Genomic DNA, 26,736 nt, shown 5'->3' with positions numbered 1-26,736 from the left:
GGTATTTTTTTATCTATAATAATTTTATTATTTCTTCCAGCGACGTTCGTGGGGTTTTTGAATTAAAAATTATTAACGAAAAGTATGGAAAGCCACTGGTTTTTTCATTGCCATTCGTCAAGATTGAATAAATTTTCAAATATCTTGAAATTTTTATCTAATTTTTATTAATTTATCATTTAAATTGGTTGTCAATGTTTTTATTGCTATTATCCAAAATATACATATTGAATCATGGAAAAATATCATTCATTATTTTTTTTAATCCTCAGTTTCATTTTTATGAAAAAGACTTCTTAATTTTGAGATAGATGGTGGTAGCTTTCAAAATTATATATTTTTTATAATATCTATGACACCACTACAGATATTTTAATGAAATTTGGTACACAGCTATTATACATCAACAGACATTTTCTGACGTAAAACAATTTTTTTATTTCTTCCAGCGACGTTCATGGGAAATTTGAATTAAATATTTTTAATGAAAAGTTTGAGACACCACTGGTTTTTCCAGTGCCATTCATCAAGATTGAATAAATTTTCCAATAACTTGAAATTTGTATCAAATTTCTATTAATTTCTCATTTAAATAGACTGTCAATATTTTTATTGCATAATTTTCCAAAAAATTGCAAATTTTCCAAAAAGTGTTGATTTTACTTTGATTTTAAAATAACAAACTTTCCCGTTTTTATGTAATTAACTGAACTGAATATAAATCAAGGAAAAAATCCTGAGATAGATATTTCAAAAATACATATTTTTTATAATATAACACCACTACAGATATTTTAATGAAATTTGGTACACACCTACTGTGAATCAACAGACACTTTCCCATATATATCATTTTTATTTTTTCCAGTGACGTTCGTTAATTTGAATTAAATATTCTTTTATATTAAATTATATATTTATTCATTTCTTGTTTTTATGTAATTAAATGAATATTAATCATGGAAAAAAATATTATATTAATTTTTAATTTTTATTAAGTATATCGTGGATTATGTAGTTTTTCTCGTAACAAAAATTATTTTTTAAATTCTTATTCATTTCTGAGGATATCTGATCTTTTGATATTTTTCTCCACGACATAGTTTTCGTGTAAAAAAATAATGGCTATAATATAAAAATTGATATCAAGATACTTTTTTGCTATTTTGAAGAAATTGTGAAAGGTGTTTCAAAATTAAATTTTAAAATTTTTAAAATGGTCCTGTCTGTTTTACAAAAAAACAGTTCCTAGTTATGCGTCTGAAATTGTTTCGAAATTACCTGAGGTGTTAAAATTTAAAAGTAAGAAGAATAATCTACCTGTTACTCAATATTTTAGACATTTATCCAAGAATCGACACCTTAAATATTTTACATTACTTTCGAAACACCCCGTATATGGTACCAAAATTTACAATTCAATTTCCACGTTTAAGTTATTTCAGTTACAGCAATACACATTTCACAATACAAACTAAATTGCACTATTTACTAAACAAAGTACGTCGGCAATGTAAATGTTGAAATTTTAAATTTAATTAATCGAATTTTTAATTAGATCCTTTGATAATATTTCAGAAAATTAGTAAAAATATATAAACAGTTAAATAGTTGAACAGTTTTTGCTTCATTTATCATAATGTATGCGTTTATAATCAAAACTAATCAATAAATTTCCAGCAATTCCCTCGATCAGTTTTTGCGGCTCAACGAGCCTAAAAATCGTACAATAGTCAAATGTGCGTGCCCAACATACCGAATAATCGTTTACGTTAACATATAAATGATTTATTCCACAAACCCCATATACGCAAGGGACAATTATTCATATCGGAAATTTGCTTCGGGTAACCCTAAACACAAATAATCGAACCACCTTTATTAGCTTATGTATGAATTTCTAATTCTCAGCTTTGCAATTTAAATCCTGTATAATAATTATTAGGTTCAACTTTGCTATTACTGTTTCTGACAGATAAACTAACAATGACGCGTTGCATTAATTAAAATTGCGTCAAAGTTTAATTGAGTTGCTTAATCAGACTATAAATTTCAAGCTTGTCAAACTACTTGAATATTTCATATATATTTTATGCACTTTAAAACATAAATAGATAAGTAATAAATAAGCTTAATAAACAAATCAAGAGAACAATTATTTAACAAGTAAAAAGAACACATCATTGAAACAGATGAGTTTACAGAACTAGATGTCTATTGAAAGTTAGTTTATCATCAAATATAACTCCTAAATCTGTGGCAATATATACATGGTATATTTCAAAACCATGGTTGAAAGAGCAATTACTTCACTTAGACACATTAACATTTATATTATTTCTTTCAAACTGGTGGGTCTAAATCCTCACAATCAAAGACAGAATTGACAGAGCGAATTAATGAATAGAATGAAAGTAAAGGGACCAAGATTGGATCCTTGCAGCACTCTGGAGGATGCCAAATAGAATTTCAATTTAAATCCATTGTAGCTGACATTGTTCTCGTTCACTAAGTTACTAAGGGAGTTTAATTGAGGGTGATCAATTCTATTAAACCATATTATTATATCTTGTGATTGTAGTTGTAGTACAACTGGCCTTTTCAATTATTCTAATTGGATAAAATTAAAATCTGTAACAAACCTTGAAGGACTCTCCACTCTTACTCCAATCTTCGAGTATTCATGTTCCAAAGGCAATAACCCACATTAATTCCCCACGAAACCCCACCGAAAACATAAACAAAAGATTTATAGTGCCTTTTTTGCGACGCACATTTTTTGTAACTTCGTCTTAGACCGAAACTCAAATTTCACGAACCTAATTAATTATCCTCCGGCTCGGTCCGCGTTATTTATCATGTTCGCCAAAGAAAGTTCTAACGTCGTTAATATCTAAACTGTTAAGGAAATAATTAAATTTTAAGGACTCGTTTTCGAGTAAAATTAATGGCGTCTAGCGTCAACGGACGAACGAACACGCTCGGACAAGTTTAAGTGTCTGTTAAAAACGTCCTTTACATTCAATACGTTCGGTTCAAAGTCCACTTTTGATGCGCTCAAATTACAGCCTTTTAATGTCGATACTTTTTTTTTTCGTTCAGGAAAAATGATTCGATCAAAAATGTACAAAGGGGTCTTATTAATTACTTTTTACATCGTCAGATTTGCCGGTCGAGTTGTTTTCCAGTTGGATTTACCGATTCGTTTTCACCTCGGCCTAAATTAATTAAGAGTGCCTCCATAGATTATACAGAATTAGTATTTAAATAGACATCCACTGATCTAAAATCGGATAGGCGAAATCCTTTATGTAAATCACTTGGGGTTAAATTGTTTGCCTATTTTAAAGGGCTCTAAATACGTATTAAGACACCGAATTGTGTCCTTTATACTCATCAGTCCGTTCTTTAGTTGTTAGATAAGATAATGAAGTTAGAATATTAAAACTGGCTTTAATTTTAACATTTACAGCACAATAGAAATTTTCAAACGAAACGAAATTAAACCCGACATATTTAGACCAGAAATAAATGTCTGTGCGCGAAATCTGAATGTGCCCTTTAAATGAATGTTTAATTAAGATACTTTAATTGCGGGGGCTTTTTAACTGAGTCAGTCATAAAATAAAATTTACGTCTTAATAGACGGATAACTATTCCCTACGAACCGGATCCAGGCAATTTCTCTAATTAAATTACTTCAATAAATTTTGTATTTTAGTGCTATGAGTTAGTTAAATTACACTAGTTTGTGAAGTGGAAAAAACTTTTTTCTTGATTTTCCTAAGAATTTGGGAGAAGAACTGCTGAACCCGACAAGCTCTCGAGAATTGGCTCTCAAGATCCAACACAAAGAAAGCTAAAAAAACACCAATCTACTAATAAAGAAAGATGGATATACCAGCGGATATCCAAAAACAATTAGTCAAATCAAAACAGCTTCCACCTCGCTTATATGGTCTGCCCAAAATACATAAGGATAATGTTCCACTCCGACCCATCGTTAGTACTTCTGGATTACGAACATATAATTTAGCTAGGTATCTTACCAGATTGCTACAACCTCATGTTGGAAACACCCCACCTTTATCAAAGGATCCATTCATTTTGTTGAGATATTGAAAGGATTACATCTTAATGTAGAAGATAGACTGGTTAGTTCCTGTTAATAAATTCTTAATCATGTTGTCAGAAATATTCCCTCCAGATATAGTGGATCTTTTTCGTATGTGTCTCACTGAAAGCTATTTTGTTTGGAATAACAAATTCTATGAATAGACTGAAGGATGAGCAATGGTCAGTCCTCTTAGACCAAATATCGTCAATTTCTTTATGGAAAAGTTTGAACAAAAAGCGATTGAGACTTCAAACACAAACCTTCTGTTTGGTATTGTTACTTTCGTGATATGGAAACATGGACAAGAAAAACTAGATCAATTTCTAAGCTCTCAACATAACAATATCAAATTCACAATGGAATTGGAGAAGAAGAACCAAATACATTTTTTGGATGTTCTAGTAAAAAGAGTGAGTGAACATTTAGACCATACAGTATACCGAAACCTACACACAATGAGACTTCATAATAACAAAGACCCACCTAGTGAGCCCACGATTGGTAAAGCTTTTCTCCCATACATATGTACAGTTACCGATAGAATTGGTAAATTTTATTAAAACATAACATCCATACTGCTTTTATACCAACAAGGAGATTGAACACAGTCTCAGATCTGCCAAAGATTGCAGAAGTAGTAATAGACAAAAAAAGATTAATCTATTGCCGTAACACAATTTTATTATATCATAAGTAGACTTAATTTCAATTGTTTCAATAAAAAAGAGGAAAAACGTAAAAATCGTCAAAAAGCTTAAATCTAAAATATTGTGACTGGACTAGTTACTCACATCGACCAAAGTGACCGGAATAAAATACAAAAATCCCTTATAAAACTAGATAAAGAGGGTGAAGCATTTATTTAGTTGAAATCGCACGCATCTTTCGTAGTCAAAGATCAAAGACAGACACTGAGAATAAAAAAGGAAAAATTTACCTTACTTTAGTCACCTGTTGAAGTTGTGTCATAGATTTCTTTAAAGCTGATTATTGATACTTTCTTGGCAATCATAAAAACTCGAACTACAAGAATATCGTTGACAATTTGCTGAAGAATTAGGAAACAGTGAGTGTGTGTACCTTTTTTTAATATCTCAATTTTTTCTACTTCATTGATCATGGTTTTTGGGATACAGCCATGATGAGATATTACATTTGGTTTCTCATACGAGGAACAGATCACGGAAGTAATAATAGACAAAAAAGGATTCATACATTTTTGTAACACAATTTTATTATATCATAAATAGGCTTAATTTCAATTGTTTCAATAAAAAAGAGGAAAAACTTAAAAATCGTCAAAAAACATAAATCTAAAATATTGTGACTGGACTGGTTACTCACGTCGACCAAACTGACCGGAATAAAATACAAAAATCTCTTATAAAACTAGATAAAGAGAGTGAAGCATTTATTTAGTTTCTTAGTCAAAGATCAAAGACCGACACTGAGAATAAAAAAGGAAAAATTTACCTTACTTTAGTCACCTGTTGAAGTTGTGACCATGGATTTCTTTAAAGCTGATTGTTGACATGTTCTTGGCAACCATAAAAACTCAAACTACAAGAATATCGTTGACAATGTGCTGAAGAATTAGGACACAATGAGTGTGTGTACCTTTTTTTAATATCTCAATTTTTTCTACTCCATTGATCATGATTTTTGGGATACAGCCATGATGAGATATTACATTCGGTTTCTCATACGAGGAATAGATTGCAGAAATAATAATAGACAAAAAAGGATTCGAGTATTTTTGTAACGCAATTTTATTATATCATAAATAGGCCTAATTTCAATTGTTTCAATAAAAAAGAGGAATGACTTAAAAATCATCAAAAAGCTTAATTTTGGTCTACTACTGTAAAATTCATAACTTCATAATTTGTAATTCAATTTTCATTTTCAGTAGCTTATTTTTTTCCGTAAAAGTGTCATTTTTACTTAATAAAATTCTAAGTGGATTTAACTTTTCAGCATCGATTTTTACCCGAAAAACCGACTTAATCAAATTATTAAAATCACTGACATCATAACTACTGGACCAATATCAACATTTTATAAATGAAAGTTGTAGATAATTCGTTACCTTTAATTTTAATGCTTGTTTAGCAAAACCCGTCAATTTATATCTCAAGTTGTACTCAAAAATGTCGGTTTAATTCAGAAAATTGAAAATAAAAAATTCAAAAATTCATTGATCAAAAATACTTAAATAAAAAGAAAATTAAGCGTAATTTTCATGTTCAGTAAGTAAAAAATTATAATAGGTAATCGTAGTGGAATATGAAAGTCAAAGTGGCTCTAAAAATAAAACTACGCATGAAACAAACTAAGTCGTAATTCAAGAAAGCCATTTTTTCATCGTGCTACCGCTAATGCCCACAAAACACGCTCGTATTGTTTACGAATGGCTCAATTGCATTTATCCGGCCGCGGAATTGCAACTCTATAAATAAAGCCTCTTCCAAACCGGTAAATAAAATCAATCCGAAATGGGCCCGTAACACCAGTTACATACGCTGAGCTATCGAATTGATTGTTCGAAAAACACTTTCCCGTGAGGTTTATCGCAAACGTCTGCGAACTTTAGGTCCACATCGGGCTTAGAAACACGGCCAAATGGATCTGAAGTAGAAAAACCTTCTGATCCCGTTTACTTGAGGATACGAATGTTTTATGTAATTTGGATTAAAAGGTTTCTTTCGCGTTGCTTCGTTTTATTGGGCGCGCATTAACGACGAATTTAAATTTTTATTGGCGCACGACGGGGTTTATGTCCATTAGCACTCGCATTTAATGATCATAATTTTATTGTAGCAGTGAATAATATTATATTTGTAACGTGAAGCGTGTTTTGGAGTTTCGAATTTAATCGTAAAACTCGTTGGTAAATTAAATTTGCTCGGATGCACGTACGTATGCATATCAATTATTCGATAGATTTATGGTCATTTCGGCTGGTTTTATGTTTAAAATTAATAAAAAGTCCGGGATTTTGTTAAATATTACTCCAATTCTACAATGTATTTTACAAACAAAACATTACTGTGTGAATATTTTTATAAATCACAAAAATGTCTCTTTTTTTCTATTTATTGCTTTTACTAAATACTTAAAAATTGGCTACAGTTTAATTACATTTTTTGAAATAAATAAATAATGTTGTTTGTAAATTACTATTCCATGAAATAATGGTTACATTTTCCAATTTAAAACATTTGCAATTTTAAAGTTTAACAAGTTACTTTGTAATCGTCTAAGTCAGTTAAATTTTCAAAAATGAAATTAGCCTGGCTATCATATTTTCTCATTTAAATTGGCCCAAGTGATTTATTTACATACAATCCGAAACCGGTGGCAAATCCATATTTTCGTTTCGAAAGTTTTATTTACAACTTTTTTCATCACAAACAGAATACTCTTTATTGGTTTTGGTAGAGATTCTTATTAGTCTGTGTGTGATCCATATAACCTATTCATAACAAATCATGATACACTGAATATAAGGTAGGATATTGCGCATGGTGGGCGGTGCTTACTTTAGCGCGAATACGTCACGCGTAGAGTAGGTTTTGAACTGAACAATATGATTTTGACCTATAATCTGCGAATTACTATGCCCTTTGGCAATTTTGTTTCAATAAGCATTATTAAAAGTAAATAGTTGAATATACATATTAGCTTACGTCTTCACCTTCACCGATGGACCAATGCGACGTGCTCACATCTATTTAGACTAGTTTTGTTTTATAAACAAATCTGAAGTATTTGTTTACATTTAATAATCGGGGCAGTTCTTAAAAAAGAACCAGGCAGTCAAGCTTTAGATGTAGAGGGTTAAAGTACGTTTGTTGTAATAAAGCGTATTATTGTGAATTTAGTGTTTTAATCAAACTAAAAAGACAGATTAACAGTCGCTAATCTATCATACATATACTTATTTAACATATGTACGGTATTCTTTTCGGCGTTTTGTTTCTGTGTGTATTGTTTTTTACATAATTTCTGGATTAAATTTGTGTATTAAAGTGATAAAAATGCGGTGTGCTGTTGTAGGATGTAATTCTGACAACCAGTCTAAACGTAGTCCTATCGGAAACGTTAGATTTTTTAGATTTCCTAAAGACAATAATCTATGCAAAACGTGGTTACATCTCACAAAGAGAAAAGACAAAGTAAACACAAAAAACGCTGTAATGTGTTCCAAACATTTCTGTGAAACTGATTACAAAGTTATCTTAAAACATATCCTTCTGGGTTACACTCCTAAAAATTTTCCCGCACTGAAAGATGATGCTGTTCCTACGCAAAATTTACCCCAATCAGTTGTACAATCACCTTCAACTTCTGGAGCTGGAAAAAGAAGAAAAGTTGCGTACAAAAAAAGAGAAACAGCACGTTTTATAAAGAACATGCTTGAGGCTGAAAACACGTAAGTTTTTGAAATATCAAATTGTGGTGGTGTGTTGATTTGATTGTATGAGACTAGCTTATCTTTTTGCTTAACAGGGTTGGGGAAAGGGCAGCTCAGCCTGTAGTTAGTAATGATTGTAAGGTGGAGGAAAATTTAGATAATAATATGGTAGTGGAATCAAATATTACTTTGGAAAAGGGTAATGGTTTTTCTATAAATCATTTATCATATCATTTGCTTATGTGTTAAAAATTTTAGTGTTCAAACAAACGAAACATGGAAAAACTTAGATGACCTCGCACTTGAAAATGAACAACTTAAAAAACAACTTGCTGCAATTAAACGGGTTTTTAGTGAAAATGACGCTTTACAAAATTTGGCAGGGTTTGTTTGTTACAAGCTAAAAGATTCCACCTTACAAAGTCCAAGTCAATCATGGTCATGGATTGATCACCTCACTGAGGGTGGTTTATCAAAACCGTCGTTAAGTTTTATGTCTCAAGTTGAAGAATTAAACAAAGTGTTTCTCGAAGTTAATGGTGAACTCATAGTAACCGAAAAACAAAATTTTATCCATGATCTTTTAATGAAAAGTAGTAAAATTGATTGTCCTATACAAGCAAAACAGCTTTTTTTTAGAACTAGAATGTTCTTCAGAATTAAGGAACTCAACAGGGCTTTAAGAGACAAATCAATCGGCAAAAGAAAATGGAAAAAAATTGTTTCGTAGATTCAAGTGTTAGGTTTTTATGTTTTTTGTTCTATGTTTACCTGTCAAAATGTATTAATAAAAATTTATATTTAAAACCATGGTTGGTTATCCTTATAAACTTTAATAAACTTTATTGTAATAAACTTTTAAGTAAAAATTTTTTTACGGCAACAGTAATGCATCTTATAGCACAGTTACGCTAAATTTTTTTATCTTTAATTTATAAAATATGGCATAACAAGCATTTTTTATATTAGATTTTTTTGTAAACTATGAAAATAAACACATTTCTGAGAATATTCGTATAAAATTCATATCTCCGTAATGCAAGTTACTCTACGCGTGACGTCATGCGCGCGGCCGACCTAAAATTGAACACGGGAGTATCCGGCACTGATAACAAATGTATGGACAATGAAAAAGGCATTGATTTGAAATTTTTATATAATTATAACTTATCTTGAACAATTTTTCTAATTTATTTTGAAAAAATCACTTCCGGTTTCGTTGACAGTGACATCAACATTGGTAATTAGGCCTTTAAATTCTACATGTAATTGCAAATAAAATGATAGTTTTTGACTTATTTTGACAGATTTCAGTGAAATCCAAAATGAAATTTCATAAAAAATATTAGAAAAGGGTTTAAATTAAGTTACTGTCACACCTATGATTTTATTGGGGGTTGGAGTCACATAAACACAGATTTCAAATATACATAAAAATACTAATACTAACAAGTGGTTACAAATAGGGTACAAACATAATAATTATTCTAACAGACACTAAAGGCGATTCTAAAGGATGAAGATGACACTAACCCCTACATCTCTTTTCCAACTAGTCAACTGTAATGTTTTTTTTTTTTTATTTTATTTAATTAAACAACACACGATTATTTATTGAAACATGACTCCGATGATTCACTCAATCAATGGGAATGTCCATATGACATTATAATACCTATAAAAATTTCAAATCAATGCTTTTTGATTTTCTAGAAACTACTTCTACTGAATAAATTAGGTGAATCACTCTCTATTTGAATCTACATATGGAGTGTTTCAAAAGGTAAAATTTCTAAGGGTTCATATTTAGAAAAATATTTAATACGAGCGTATGTCCTAAACATCTTAAATTTTGAGGTTCAAACTGATAAATTTTTTAAAAAATTATCTTTTTTGTACTATACAGTACAGGCTGGTAAATTTTTTAAAAAATTATCTTTTTTGTAGTATATAGTGTGGCCTATTTGATACTATTTTAATAGTTTTTTTTCCAATTGTAAAGAATAAAACATGTACTTACAGGTAAAATGTCTTGTTTTTTAGTTGAAAACCAAAACATAGTGGATACATTTTTAGGCATGAAATAAAATCGGACTAGCAAATATTTTATTAGAGAAGCTTACCACACCATCACCTTCTGAACCTTCTAAAATAGTTATGCGTATCCATAATTCTAATGAAAAAATCATTCTTCTTATGAATTTATTTTTTTAAGTAGTCTACAGAATAAACTATAAAGAATAATAATTGAATTCAATTGGAACTCTCTGTATTTAAAATTTTTAACACTTTAACATTTTTCCACATTATATTACGTACAGTATCGACAGAAAGTAGAACAACTTTTTTAAAATTTAAATAATTTTTGTCCTGGTTATTATGTTTAAAAAAATATATATTGAAAATTAAATTCCATTTGTCAATTTAACAATTATATAGATAAACAATAAAAAAAATAAAGAGTTTAATTTTACTGATAAAGTTTTATTACTATAAATAATTTGTAACACCGTTTTTTCATGAAAAGCAACAGATGATCAATAATATTTGGATCCATATTTCGCCAAGCCTCTTGGAGAACCGTGAATAAATATTGCTGAATACTATAATCTTTGTGTCTTATTTTATTATTCACTATCTCCCATAAGTTTTCAATGGAGTTTAGATCGAGAAATTGACATGGCCAGTTAATAACATTAATTATTTCCCTTAAAAGTCACTGCTTCAAATATTTTGAAGTGTGCTTCGGGTCATTATCTTGTTGAAAATAACGTTTTAGTGGCATATTTTTATCTGAATACGGTACCATGTTGTTCCTCAATATTTCTTTATATTAGATTTGTATATACAGGGCGGTAGCAATTTATTTACTTTCTGCGAATATTGTGATTAAAACCTGTAACAAATTATTTTTATTTTAACTTACTCTCTGTTTGTAAAAGGTATTCTAATAAAATATTTGATTAAATAAGAACAAAACAAATATTTTCATTTGATTAAACAATGCAAACGCAAATTTAAACAAATAATATTAACACACTATAAGCGGGTCGGGTAAAAATACCCGTCTCGAGAACTGTTGATTGTTAACGAGCCGGATAATTTTTACCTTTTTTAATGTACTTACTTTAAAAACGGGGTGAGATAATTTTACTCTATTGGTTTACATACGGAACTGAAAGAATTATCTCTTATTTTTTGTTGTTCATTCAACAACTTAGTTTGCACTATTTTGCTACCCGCCTATAGTGTGTTAATAGACTTTTCCCCCTAATAATAAAAAACAATAATATCAATAAAACACAATAAAATACATAAAAAAACATTTTACTCAAAAATATAACTACTAAATTGTCCAAATTTAAGGAACACAATGTTTTACCGTGATTTTTTTTCTTTTCTAAACATCATTCATCATTTATTAGTCAGAAACGCAACTTTCACACAAACGCGTATCGCCTTAGACAAAGCGCGATATCGTAAAAATTGCGGCGCAAAACAATATATAATTTAAAAGTCCGTTTGACACAAAATCTATATGCACATTTGGCAAAACGATTTTAAAACACATTCCTCGAGTCGCATTTAAAACAAAATATCCGGTTATTTTATGGTTCAACATTTCCGCTTACGGAAGTACTTTCGTACTAACCATTATTTTAAAAATAGAACTAAATGTGTTTCTTATCGATTTCACATGCATGTGAGCGTTCCGATTAATTTTCTTCTTCGACAATTAACTGAACAAAGAAAAATAAAAAACGTTGCTCGCCTAATTTATATCAACCTCTAAATTAGTTTTTGATAACAATTATGTGGAATTATTTAATCGCGGTGTCGGCGGAAGTCGGTTTATGTTTTACTCGGGAACGGCTTTCGTGCTGTGAAAAATATGGAAGAAAGGTGCAGTGAAAAAATTACTAACGTGCACAAATCGTGCGAGGCTAAATTATAGTCGTGAACATGAGATTTAATTTAATAAATGGTTAAAAGATAACATCTAAATTCGCCGTTGTTTTAACAGGAACTAATTCTTTTCCTCAAAATTAAGTGGTTTAGTTTGTAACGTTTGTGTTTTTGTTACAGTTCAACTGCTAGTGATATCATATCTCGCAGAGGAGTCTTTTCCAGAAGATATTATGGATCTGTCGAACAGGTATGGCTCAAACATAAATAACAACTTATTGATTGAAAAGTTAATTTATTCATTCATTCGAAGGTTCATAATTTCCGGTAAAATTACCTTTAATAAATTATTAGATCGTGAATATACATATATTGTATGACAGGCAAAACCGAAATTAAGGATTGTTATTTTGTCCCCCCACACTTTGATTGACATAAGAGTACTCAAATCACGACACTAATAGTTATGTTTCATGTAAACAATGATAATAATTTCAAAATAAAATATACAGGGCGATTCATCTATCTTATTAGAAATTAGAATCACTGTCTTTTCTATTCCTTTGATGCTGGAAAGTTTATTTTTGGAGTACACGTTAACTAATGATCACTCTGTGAAGACTCATTATTAGTACTCCCAAATTTTATACAAGATGTTCGTTATCTATGTTTAATTTTGTGCCTCAAAACATCAATAACTTTATTATTTTCAATATGCAAATTTTTAAATAATTAAATTGAATATCAACAAGCCTTTCTATAGATATAAGATACAAGATATTTTTAAAAATTAACAAAAATTAAATAAATATTCACTTTTTTATATTATTATTATTTTTTAAATACATTAACGACACAGTTTTAAGGAAAATCTATAAATATTTATTGAAAAAGAAAAAAAATACAATGCTATTAGAGAAACAATTAATGTAACATTTTTCAAACTTATTCACACTAATATGGAGGATTTCCACAACGTGCGTTAATGACCTTCTGACAACGTTGCCTCATATTTAAAATTAGTGTTCTGATGACATCCTGATCAATGCCCTCCCAAATTTCTATGATCTTTTCCTTTAGATATTTAATCTTTTTGGTGATGATTGAAATGCTCTTATTTGTCTTCCCCTATGATCCCATTGATGTTCAATTAAATTTAAGTCCGGTTTCTAGCTCGGCAGTACATCAGCGGAATATTTACCTCGTCAAGGTAGTTTCTGACAATTCTTGCAGTGTGAGGTCAAATATTGTCATGCAAAAAAATAAACTCTTCATCAATAAATGGAGCAATGGGTACAACATGAGGTTCTAGGATTTACCTTATATACATATCAGCAGTTAAACTTTCCCCAGTTCCGTGTGTACCTTCAAACTCAAATTATTACCGATCGTCTCCAAAAAGTTAATAATTTAATGTACAGGTCGTTTAAAATTTTATATTAAAAAAAAATATTCAAACTTAGTAAATATTCCATAATTGTGTGGCGCAGTTTGTTTTTAGTAAAACCTCTATAAATATTTTTGTATAAGATATGGTTGACGTGTATGTTAATAATTCAAAAACTATTGAGTTTAGATATAGGATGTGTTATAGCAATTTTGTTTGCAATTGCATATAGAATCTAAAAATCCAAAAATATACAGAACGTTCCATTGAAAATAACAGAGTTATTGATGATTTAAGACATACAAATTTAAATATAATTAATAAACACCCTGTATAACATTTGGGACCACCAATAATGGCAATAAAGAAAAGCGAACTTACCAGAATCAAAATTGGTGGTAGTTCAAGTTATAATTGGTATAAAAATTTCAAATCAATCAATATCTTTTCCCGTTCTCCATAAACATCTAATTATTAATATCCATAGTTGTTCGGGCTTATTGGTCTACGTCTATTAGAATTATTATCAAATAAATGTTGGGCCCGACAAATTACAGAGAAATGGCTAAAGATCCAACACAGAGAAAGCTAAGAAACACCAACCCCCTAATAAAAAATCATCCATACCAGCGTTTATCCAAAACAATTAGTCAAATCAGAGGCGCTTCCACCTCGCTTATATGGTATGTCCAAAATGCATAAGGATAATGTACCAATCCGACCCATCGTTAGTACGTCTGGATCACGAAAATATGACTTAGCTAATTATCTTACTAGATTGCTACAACCTCATGTTGGAAACACCCCAACCTTTATCAAGGATTCCACTTATTTTGTTGAGATATTGAAAGGATTACATCTTGATGTAGAAGATAGACTTTTCACAAAAGTTCCTGTCAATGATTCCTTAAACATGATATAAGAAATATTCCCTCCAGATATAGTGGATCTTGTTCGTACGTGCCTTACTGAAAGCTATTTCTTTTGGAACAACAAATTCTACAAACAGACTGAAGGATTAGCTAAGTCCTCTTAGACCAGTGATCACCAATTTCTTTACGGATACTGTTTGGTATCGTTACGTAGATGATACATTCGTGATATGAAAACATGAATAAGGAAAACTTGATCAGTTTCTAAAATACCTAAACTCTCTACATAACAATATCAAATTCACAATGGAATTGGAGAAGGAGAACCAAATACCTTTTTTGGATGTCCTAGTAAAAAGAGTGGATGAACATTTAGACCATACAGAATACCGAAACCCTACAAACACCGATCGGTATCTACATAAACTATCCAACCATCATCCTAGTCAAAAACAAGGGGTCATCAAAACACTAACGGAACAATCCAAAAGGATATGTGCCACACACTACCTCACTGAAGAACAAGAACACTTGGAAATAACACTACAGGCCAACGGATACAATCGCTCAGAAATAAGACGTACAATGAGACCTCATACCAATAATAAAGATCTATCTAGTGAGCCCACGATTGGTAAAGCTTTTCTCCCATATATTTGTAAAGTTACCGATAGAATTGGAAAAATATTATTAAAACATAACATCCATACTGTTTTTATACCAACAAGGAAGATTCAACACAGTCTCAGATCTGCCAAAGATAGGAGAGACCATCAAACTGCGAGCAATCAGACAAGTCTGCTGTAGCACTGTTAGATGGAAAGATAAAATTCCAAGATACACAATTGTTTGCTTCGACAACTGGATATCACAATAGAATGATTAGAGAAGCAATTGAAATCCATAAACACGGAAACAACTTCAACAGAAAAGAATAAGCACTGACGCTTGATAAAATATGGACACCAGTGCTTAAAAACAGCAAAATCGCTAAGCGGATAAGAACGGCCAAAGAACAGAACGAAATTTCTATAACATTTACATTTACATCTAATTATTAATTTAGGTGAATCACTCAGTATATTAATGCATAATTTACATACAAATAAATCAAATCACACCGACAACAGATAATTTAATAAAAACCTTTTCAAGCACAATTTAATTTTGATCGATTACCAAATCAATTTTTCATGATGACAGATACATTCAATACACTTTTAACAACACTAATGACAAACACATGTAAACAATTTAAAATCGTGTCGCCACGCACAATTGCTGCAAATTAAATGGAAATGTATAATTTCGTTAAAATCCCCGATTCGCATTAAAACGTGTGAATATTTTCCTTTGCATTTCATCATTTTTTTTTTGTGTACGTGTGGAAAATATGGATGGAGTTTTCACACTCTAGGAACCATAAAAGTGCAATTAAGTTCGAGTAAAGCGCAACTTTCATGCATATGAAATTTAATTACGTGAAACCTGCACTTGCTTCAACATGAACAGACCAAATTAATTTGCACATGCGTAACATTTTGAAGGACGTTGACACACATTTTTTATCGAGTAATTAATATTTCACATATTAATGGGGACGTCGCCTGTTTTGCAGCTTCAACAGCCCGAAGTCGACGGACACGAGCACTGCAGGCGGTTTCGCATCGAAAATGGCGATTCGCAAGGCGAAAAGGACGAGGTAAAAATTTCGAAACGGAAATATAAGGGGAACACAATTTAATATGGTTATTGTAATTGTAGATGTTTGGTTCGCCAAGCACGCCAGTCCTTGAAAACCCCGAATATCAAACTAGATGGTACTTCAAATATTTCTTAGGGAAACGTAAGTACGGAGTCAATGATTTTACAGATTAAATTATCAACTTAAATAACTAGGTAAATACAGTATTGGCAGAAAGTAGAGCAACTTTCTTATAATTCAAATAATTTTTGTCCTGGATATTATGTTCAAAAAAATATATATTAAAAATTAATTTCCCTTTATAAATTTAACAATTACATAGTTTCACAATAAAAAAAAAATAAAGCGTTTAATTTTACTGATGATTATTTGTTTTAGGTTGGCAAAAAGTAGAGCAACTTATGCTCTTAAAAGTTTTGATACTACAAATAATTTATAATTAGTATTTTAATTAATTCTACACTAATATATTGTAAAATTCTCATTATTATGAATAACTTTCATTACACCTTTTTTTCATGGAAAGCAGTAGATGGTCAATAATATTTGTCAGGTCTCTTACAGAACTGTGTATAAATCTGGCTGATTACTATACTTTTTGTGTCTTTTATTGTTGTTCACCATCTCCCATAAGTTTTCAATGAAGTTTAGATCGGGAAATTGAGATGGCCAGTTCATAACATTAATTTTTTCCTTAAAAGCCACTACTTCAAATATTTTGAAGTGTGTTTCAGGTCATTATTTTGTTGAAAATAAAGTTTTAGTGGCATATTTTTATCTGAATATGGCACCATATTGTTCCTCAATATTTCTTTATATATAAAACGATCCATGATACCCTCTATTCAAAAGAGAAGACCATTCCAAATTCCGAAAAGCACCCCCATACCATTACCGACCTGTCGTCGTGTTTAACAGTGGATATAATAAACTTTGGGTTAAACTTTTTATAAATAGGTCATCTTACATATAAAATCACATCACTACTAACCAAATTAAACTTGATTTCATCACTCCACATCGCTCATTTCCAATCATTTAAAGTCCAGTATAAAAGGGACATGGTAAACTCAACTCTGGCACGTCTGTTCTTCTCTGATAGTAGTGGTTTTTTGGATGGCCTTCTCTCATGAAGAACCCCCTTGTAGTAATCTATCTCTTACGGTTCTTGAAGAAACATTAATTCCAAGTTATGTTTCAAGTAGACCTTTTATTTTGCTGGAACTCAGGAAAGGATTCTTTTTGGAGTGGGATAAAATTTGTTTATCCTGAAACCTATTGGTTTTTTTTGGTCTTCCAGTTTTATTATATTCTTCCACATCACCAAATCTTGAAAATTGTTATAAAACACGGGTTACTATATTGATCTTTTTTTTTTTCATCGAATTGAAAGAACGATATTTCCGTAATTTTATTCGGAAAATAACTCAGTTTGCTTTGGTATATACTGTAAAATAAAAAATTATTGTGAGTTTTGTAGAGACAAGTGATATATAGTAAAAAGTTGCTCTACTTTTTGCCAGCTCAATATTTAGTTTTTTGATTTATAGCTAACAAATTATTTTTAATTCAAGAAATATTCATCGATATGTTTGTATACAGTGTGCCCATAAATGGTATATATATTATATTTACATATAGAGGACGGTAGCAATGTATATATTTTTAAAGTTGCTCTTCATTCTGCTAATACTGTAGATATAATAATTTAATAATATATAATAAAAATTATTTTTTATGTCGTATACATTGGTTACAACATTGAAGTAAATAATCACTTTAGGTTTAAATTTACAATTTTTTATTACTTTATTTAAAATATTACGCTGTAGTGGCGGCCAGAGAAATGCTATCAAATTATTTCATATTTTATTTAAAATGATTAAACTACATTATTTCAACAAATATTTATGTGGTACTATTTTGTTGAGTTCTCTTTTTTCGTTATAACTGCTTGTAAACTGCGAGGCATCAGAATTCATCTAATTTTGATGTTTTTTTTTTTGAGATTGAGATCTGAACTATGCTGGTTGATCAGGAAATACAACTCATTTTTTAACAACTTAAACGCCTGTTTCAAATTATTTTTATGCATAAAAATTCATGTTTCTGTTAAATTATCGTTGTAAAATGGTTCCATCACATCTCTCATGATCTCTGCATACATAAAACAGTCTATTTTACCATTAATTAACCCCATTTCCCTCACCATATTTCTAAGTTTTTGTAGTGAATCTAATAACCAAACTTTTATTTTATTTATTGAACTCAAATTCATCACTCCAAAGTACTCTTCGCCAAAATTCTGGAGGATAATTAATATATTCTTGAGCCTAAAGTTTGCACAAGAATATATTAATTATCTTGTTCAAATATCTTTGTTAATACGAATGGTTTCTTTACTAAAATAAATCATCACATGTATATCTTAATTAATTCATTTTTTAGTTGTCCAGAAGACAAGAAAAGATTTCGTTTATTGTTTCTTCCCATTTATCTGTCTATAAGAATGGTTGATTTTTATTAATGCATTATCTTATTGTACACGTGTTTAATTGAGTATATTGTTTCGCTAACCAAATTCAACTAATCTCTGCGTTTAAATTAATATCTTCATCGTGAAAAAAAAACGTATATAATATTGAAATATATGTTTTTGTCCAGTTAGTACAAAATGTGAATTAAATTTTTTATCAAGATATCTTACAAAATGTTTAATTTCAAATTTTTTGTTATTTCAAAATTTTAAACAACTAAAAAACTAGTTAATTTTTTCAATTTCAAGACATAAACTTTCTAATTTTGAAATATTTTATTTATAAATACAGTACGGAGTCAATCAATTATTTACTAGCAAATAATGAAATACTGTTCAACATTTATATAATTTATGTAAATATTTGTCGAATCTTGCCTTTTTAATTAATTAATATCTATTTAGATTGAACATTGACATTTTTATTTATTTTTTAAATTTTTAAAATCGTTCGTAAAAAACTGTACGTTACATTTTTTCAGAAATAAGTTATTTATATTTAAATTTTTTAAAATTAACTTATCAGTATTATATTATCACGTCAAAGACTAAAAATTAAAGTTTCATAAGTTTTTAATTTAATAAATAAAATCTTATATTTCATAAGTATTTAATTTTATAATTCACATTTTTAAATATTGTAATCAATACAACAACAAAGAATAAAATTCTTAGAATTTATTTAATCAATAGTTAATTATTTTTTTTTTAATTATCATTTTATATATTGATAAATTTTTTATCAAATATCTTACAAGAAGTTTAATTTCTAATTTTTTGTTATCTCCACTTCTTAATTTTACAGAATTTTAAGTATCCAAAAAATTACTTAATTTTTTAATTTTTAAAGCATAAATATTATAATTTTGAAATATGGTATTTGAAATTTATAATCAATACAGTCAAAATTTTCAATTGTAATAACCAAAGAAATTATTTACTAACAAATAATAAAATACTGTTCAACATTTATATAATTTACGTAAATATATGTCGAATTTTATTTTTTTAAATTAATTAATATCTATTTGCATTTAAATTAAAATTATTTTTATTATGTCGTGTGTATGTAACACTTTTCACATTAACATTTTTAAATAAATCTTATAATTGTAATTGTGTGGCTTTATTTTTTAAATTTACAAATTTTAATTACTTTATTAACCAACTATGTTCAGTTCATAAAAGCTGGACGTGTTACAGTTTTTCAGAAATAAGTTATTCATATTTAAATTAAAGTTTAATAAATTTTTAATTTCATAATTAATATTTTATACTTCATAAGTTTTTAATTTTATAATTAAAATCTTATAGAATATTTAATTACTGAATTAAGTAAATTTTAAATAATTAAAAAGTTTCTTAATTCTTTTAACTTAAAACTCAAGTATTCAAATTTTTAAATATTGTTATCAATACAACAACAAAGAATAAAATTCTTAGAATTTATTTAATGAGTAATTAATTATTTTTTTTAATTATCAATTATTATATTGATAATTTATAATTAACTTGTTTTTGTTTCAGTACATCAAAACTACGTTGGGTTGGATAATGACAAAGTACCTTTTTTTCTTAGTATAGTTTTAAATGAAGATAATAATACGTGTGTCCCATTGTATAGGTCTATTTTATTTAAAAAATCGGTAAGTTAAAACTGTTATTAATGTTTCTTTTATCAACAGTCAAAAATCGTCAATTTAATCTATGGTAACTTAATTTAATTATAATTATTAATTTACCTAATGATGTCAAGGACAAACACAACAAATGATGAAGTCACATTACCCAAAATTGACTACAAAATGTTAATTTTATTAATGGCAACCTATTTATTCCCGCAATCAGTAATTTAAGCCGTCTTAATCACAATGCCGTTTGATTTGGTTGATTCGGTCTCATCCCCTTGAACTTCCGAACCATTGTCTGTATCAAAACAGAAGGGGGCTGTCCAAATTGCTGAACCTGAAAATGCCAATCTGATAAAATCGCGAGCTGCGAAATTAATTTCGCGATCAACAAATTTACGCATCGATCCTCTCTCTTTATAACTGTCGTTCGTAGAGGCAAGATTAAACATTCATCATTTTTAATAAAAAAAACTGTGGGGTGTTACCGATTCAGCATTTTCCGACGGCCGATTGAAATTAAAATCTCGACCACTTTTGATCGATATTACCTTTTATTGACTGTAAACAATGGTCGTCAATTTTATACAGGACACACATACACAGACGAGTTGTTTATAATGTGGAATTGATGGCACAAAATATCATCGCGACGACAATGCCCGCGTATTGATTGATCCAATTTATTTTGTGCCTTTTTAGTACGTTGTTACTTAAAAGTATTGACCTAGTTGTCGTTTGCACTATTTACTTTGATATCATTTTAGGGTGCGCAAAAAATATCCCTACCGTTAATGCAGCACAAAGTTTTAACTGTTAAGCAAATCTTATCAAACTTTCCGAACATGGATAAAATCGAAAAAGGACCAAAAGAGATATTCTCTCCTGATATTCAAAAAGACTTACTATTATTAGAGGAACAAGAGGGCTCAGTTAATTTTAAATTCGGCGTTATATATATGAAACAAGGACAAACCACCGACGATGAAATTTTAAGCAATGGTAAACCGAATTTATTCTCCTTTTATTTCGTTCTATCACCAAGTTCTTGCAGAGTATGGCAGCAAAAACTTCGACCAATTCCTCACGCTCTTGGGCGACAAGATCAGATTGAAGGGCTGGGACAAATATCGAGGCGGACTCGACATCAAAGGTGAGCAATTAAAATCAACAATACGCCCCCGTTAATTATGTTGGAAAGTTTTCAAAAGGCTCCTCCAAACTAATAACTCAATCCCCTACCAAAAAAAAAAGAAAAAAACGAACTTCGGTGAGAACAAGAACAAAAATCAATATCGATTATGAATTCGAATTGATGCGCGTCCTGAAAGGCGAGCCTCATTAATGATTGTTTGGCGTTTATCTTGCACGCCATCCACAAATCCCGCCTCGGGACGAAGGAATTAGTCGAGGGGGTGGAATGCGTGCGTGTTTAACGCATCACTTACATCGTCTTAAGCGCCGCGACACCCACGAACTAGTTTGTTCGTATGTTTGAAGTCTCTGAGTGATGTAAGGAAAGTTCATTCTTTGGTTTTCATTGGATATTTATGAACATTTTGGTTTTGAAATTTTCAAGTTACAACTAATAATTATTTCCATAAAAAACTAATTACAAAATCTTGGCTACTTAAAATAAATACACGGTGATTTTTATATTTACATGTATATATACTAGTATAAACCCCTTGATGTTTTTTTTATATTTTAAACAGTTTTAACAAGTAATCTGTGTAAAAACATTTACATAATTGTACTATTTTATTTTAGTTTTAAATATTTTATGTCCTGTTATCTGTTATATCTGTCAACACATTTTTTTATAATATAATAATGAGTTTTCTAATTTTTTACATTCTTAGCTGATTAGCCTTGATAATATCATTATTTTTAACTTTAGATTTTAATATAATTAAAACAAACTAATTTTAATAATGTTGTTATTTATTATATTTTTTTTATATTTTGATAGTTTTTACTTCCTAACAATTTAATAACATTTTGCATTTTAAAATCTCTTGAATACATAAAAAATTATAATATAAATCTAATAATATATCTGAATACTATTTTTCGTAGAAATTTTCTGTTATGACATTTTTTTATAATATAATAATAGGTTTTCCATTTTTTTATGTTTTTTACATTCTTAACAGATTAACTTTGATAATAAGATTTTTTTAAGATTTTAAAATTAATATTTATTAATTAAATTTAATATTTCGTAGAAATTATCTTTTAAGACATGTTTTTTATAATATTATAATAGGTTTTCTATTTTTTCTATGTTTTTTATATTTTTGACAGATTAGCTTTAATAATATTATTTTTTTTTTTAATTTTAAATTTCACAATTAATATTTGAATATATTTAAAAAATAATGTTTTTTCATAGTTTTCACTTTCTAATAATTTAATAACATTTTGCATTGTAAAATTTCTTGAATACTACATTAAAATTATATTAAAAAAATTAATATCTGAATAATATTTTTCGTAGAAATTTTCTATTATGACTTTTTTTATAATATATTATAATAATAGGATTTCTATTTCTTTATGTTTTTTACATTCTTAACAGATTAACTTTGATAATATCATTTTTTTAAGATTTTGAAATTAATATTTTAATAAAAAAACATTTTAATAATTTTGCACAATAACAAATGTACATAATTTTTTATAGTTTTTGCCTTCTAATAATTTAATAACATTTTGCATCGTAAAATTTCTTGAATATAAATAAAATATAATAAAACATTTAATATTTCAATACTATTTTTCGTAGAAATTATCTGTCAAGACATCCTTTTTATAATATTATAATAGGTTTTCTATTTTTTAATGTTTTTTACATTCTTAACAGACTAGTTTTGATAATATTTTTTTTAATTTTAAATTTCATAATTAATATTTTAATAAATTAAAAAAAAATGAGAATTTTAATAATGTTGCTATTTATTATATATTTTTTCATAGCTTCTAACAATTTAATAACATTTTGCATTGTAAAATATCTTGAATACAAATAAATTATAATAAAAAAATTAATATCTGAATACCATTTTTTCTAGAAATTATCTGTTATGACATTTTTCTATAATATAATAATAGGTATCCTATTTTTTATGTTTTTTACATTCTTAACACATTATCTTTGATAATATCATTTTTTAAGATTTTAAAATTAATATTTTAATATTTAAAAAAAACACTTAATATTTAAAAAAAAACACTAATAATTTTGCGTAATTTTTTATCGATTTTATCTTCTAATAATTTAATAACATTTTGCATCGTAAAGTTTCTTGAACACAAATAAATTATAATAAAAAATTTAATGTTTGAGTACTATTTTTCGTAGAATTTATCTGTTAAGACACTTTTTTATAATATAATAAGTTTTTCAATTTCTTACATGTTTTTTACATCTTACAAATTAGTTCTGATAATATCTATTTTTAATCTTAGATTTTATTTATAGAATATTTTTTTTAATTTTTTTAATAAAATATTTAATACCTCATTTTACAATAATTTAACAATCATTAATTGCTGAAAATATTCTTCTGCCTACCAAATATGTATTGAGGGTACTCGTTAAATTATTTATCATAACATTAATTATTATATTTAATATTTTTTATCAAAAGATCCTTAAAAGATTTTCATAATATCATTTTTTAATTTTAAAATTTATAAATTATGTTATTTAATAATTAATATTATTTTTACTTTACTAGTACTTTTGAAAATTTGGTTATATATGTATTTTTATTGTTTAAAAAAAATTATAATCATTATTAATTTAATAGTTAATAGTTATCTTAAAAATTTACAATAAATTAATAATGTTTAGTTCAAATTGCCTATTAATTAAAAAAAAAATTTTAAAAATTTATTTATTTTATTTTATTATACTTATATATTTAATATTTTTTATTTAAACTTTATTTTATATTTATATTTCGATTTCTTGTTTCTTGTTTACATATTCAATTTTATTAACGTCTACTAAAAATCACCCTGTATGGCATAAATTCAATAGGCACATTAATCGTAATATTGTGCAGAATATTGTGTTCAAAAAACACAATCGAAAATCTTATATTCGTTCGAAATAACGAAAAACTCAAATCCAGTGCCACTCAGTGGATTTTCTTCAAAAAAATAAAAAATAATAAAGAATGACCAAAAGTGATTGAATGCGAAGCGGAGTGGGAAAAATAAGAGAAAAAGCAACATAAACACTTTCGTAAGGCTGATGTTGCAATATTGCTCCCGGCACTCCATTCCCGGTTAAGGAGATCCTTGAGCGACTGAATGGCGTATTGAAATTCCCTGCATGCGGGTCAAATTGGGACTCGTTATCTAAACTACAAACGGTTTATTTAACGTACCTATTGTGTTGTTATTCATAAAATATTAAATGACCCGACGACTGAATTATTTCCTTAAATATTCAATTTTCAAGTGTGTTTTAAGTAGTTTTAAGTTGTGTTCCAATTATGCAGTCTGAGGCCCAACAATGGCGTTGATGTAACATATTAGAACAATAAAGGATATATTTCATGCGAGCGTGCGAAATTAATTACTTCTTGTGCAAACTTCAGATACTTGTCTAAAGTTTTGTGTAAACGAAAAAGCAATTTATACGCTCCCATCGTTCTCGAGCGTCTATTTTCGTACGTTTGTTCGCCGAATTAACTCGACAGACGTAAATAGTTATTTGGGTTTGCAAAACGACCGGCAAGAACTCCTCGTTCTTCTCGCAATGATCGTGGAACGGTTTCCAGGTGACATGACCGGTAAATATTCGGTGTACACGATCTACGAAGGGCACGAGATCATGTTCCACGTGTCGACGCTGCTGCCGTACTCGAGGGACAACAGGCAGCAGGTGGAGAGGAAGAGGCACATCGGCAACGACATCGTCAACATCGTGTTCGTGGACGCGTGCGACGCACAGCCCAACGCCGAAGGGGCCCACTCCACCTTCAACCCCACCTGCATCAAGTCGCAGTTTACTCGTATCCTTTATTTATCATTATTATTTCGTTGGGAACATGCCAACAATATTGGCAAAATGGTAAATTGACAATTTCTCGTCTTTTCAATTGCGTTACGAAAACGTAAATTATTCATCGAAAGCAGGAATGAAAAATGGATTTTTTTACAGCCGACTTCATGAATAATAAGTAATTAGATACCCTTTGAACGTTGGAAATTGCGGCGGTTGACTTGTTCGGACATCAATTTTAGTGAGGTCGATATGTAGCCGCGGGGGCAATTTAAGAAATAACCCTTGCCATTGCCGCAAATATGTTTCTGTTCTGACTAAGGCCGCTAATGAATGCGAGTGTGTAATTTCGTTGAAAGTTGAACGTCAACATTTTTCGAGTGCCCAGTTTTCACCCCCGACGATTAAAATCTTCGAGTCGTGAATTTGCATTTCATTAGCTGGGATCTCGTAAACCTCTTCGGGAGCGTCGAAATTCGACAACCGAATCGTTCGAACCTGTTTCAACAGCTGCATTTTGGTGTTAATTAAAACATTAATTATTAGGATAAACGCATTTAAAGTCAAATTAACTGCAACGTATTAAAACAAACGGCGGAAAATTAATGTATAATTTGGTTCCGGTGATGGAAATACGATACGGGGATGTATTCGGTGTGTTTTGTCGCCCGGAAATAATAAAAGGCATCGAATCCCACATAATAAAATGTATACTTTCGTCTCAAATGTTCCTCACATAAACTTATTGTTAGGCGGGCTGTTTGATGTGCTTTTAACCAGCCGAAAATATGGCTCGGTTTTCGGTATTGTTGTATTGTACTATAGAAAAATGTTTGAAATTATTTTCAACAGACTAAAGAATAATATTCACAATCTTTTTATATCCGTTTTAATTTATTGAAAAAATTAAATCATATTTTGTTGTTCAATATTTTTTATTTCTTGCATGATAATAATAATAGTTTTTTGTATTCCAGTCATAACAATAAAAACAATAAATATAATTAATTAATTATTTATTTATTACTGAAAGATTTTTATTTAATTTTTTGAAGTATTTCAGAATTTTAATATATTTATATTATTATTCTTTTAATTTTTTAATGATCGAATTTTACACCTTTTTTTAAATTTGTTTATTTCATTAT

The 26,736-nt window shown here is 28.8% G+C and overlaps 1 protein-coding gene across 5 annotated transcripts in view; it reads left to right on the top strand.

Annotated features, from left to right (window-relative positions):
* LOC109600985 (GTPase-activating Rap/Ran-GAP domain-like protein 3) overlaps positions 1–26,736 on the top strand; it is an 81,236-nt gene that overhangs the window by 28,389 nt on the left and 26,111 nt on the right. For 4 of the 5 annotated variants that reach the window (XM_020017180.2, XM_049965560.1, XM_049965559.1 and 1 more), the window contains 7 exons: positions 12,621–12,690; positions 16,318–16,401; positions 16,464–16,545; positions 20,468–20,586; positions 21,336–21,570; positions 21,623–21,721; positions 25,365–25,598. In XM_020017180.2, coding sequence (XP_019872739.2) covers positions 12,621–12,690; positions 16,318–16,401; positions 16,464–16,545; positions 20,468–20,586; positions 21,336–21,570; positions 21,623–21,721; positions 25,365–25,598 — 923 coding nt within the window. Of the gene's footprint in view, positions 1–12,408; positions 12,438–12,620; positions 12,691–16,317; positions 16,402–16,463; positions 16,546–20,467; positions 20,587–21,335; positions 21,571–21,622; positions 21,722–25,364; positions 25,599–26,736 lie in introns of those variants that run through there. The other variant, XM_049965562.1, reaches the window with a different exon arrangement.

This window comes from Aethina tumida, chromosome 3, assembly GCF_024364675.1.
Source record: "Aethina tumida isolate Nest 87 chromosome 3, icAetTumi1.1, whole genome shotgun sequence".
NCBI lineage: Eukaryota > Metazoa > Arthropoda > Insecta > Coleoptera > Nitidulidae > Aethina > Aethina tumida.
The sequence above is the reverse complement of the archived record's forward strand: the minus strand, read 5'-3'. Positions and strand labels throughout refer to the sequence as shown.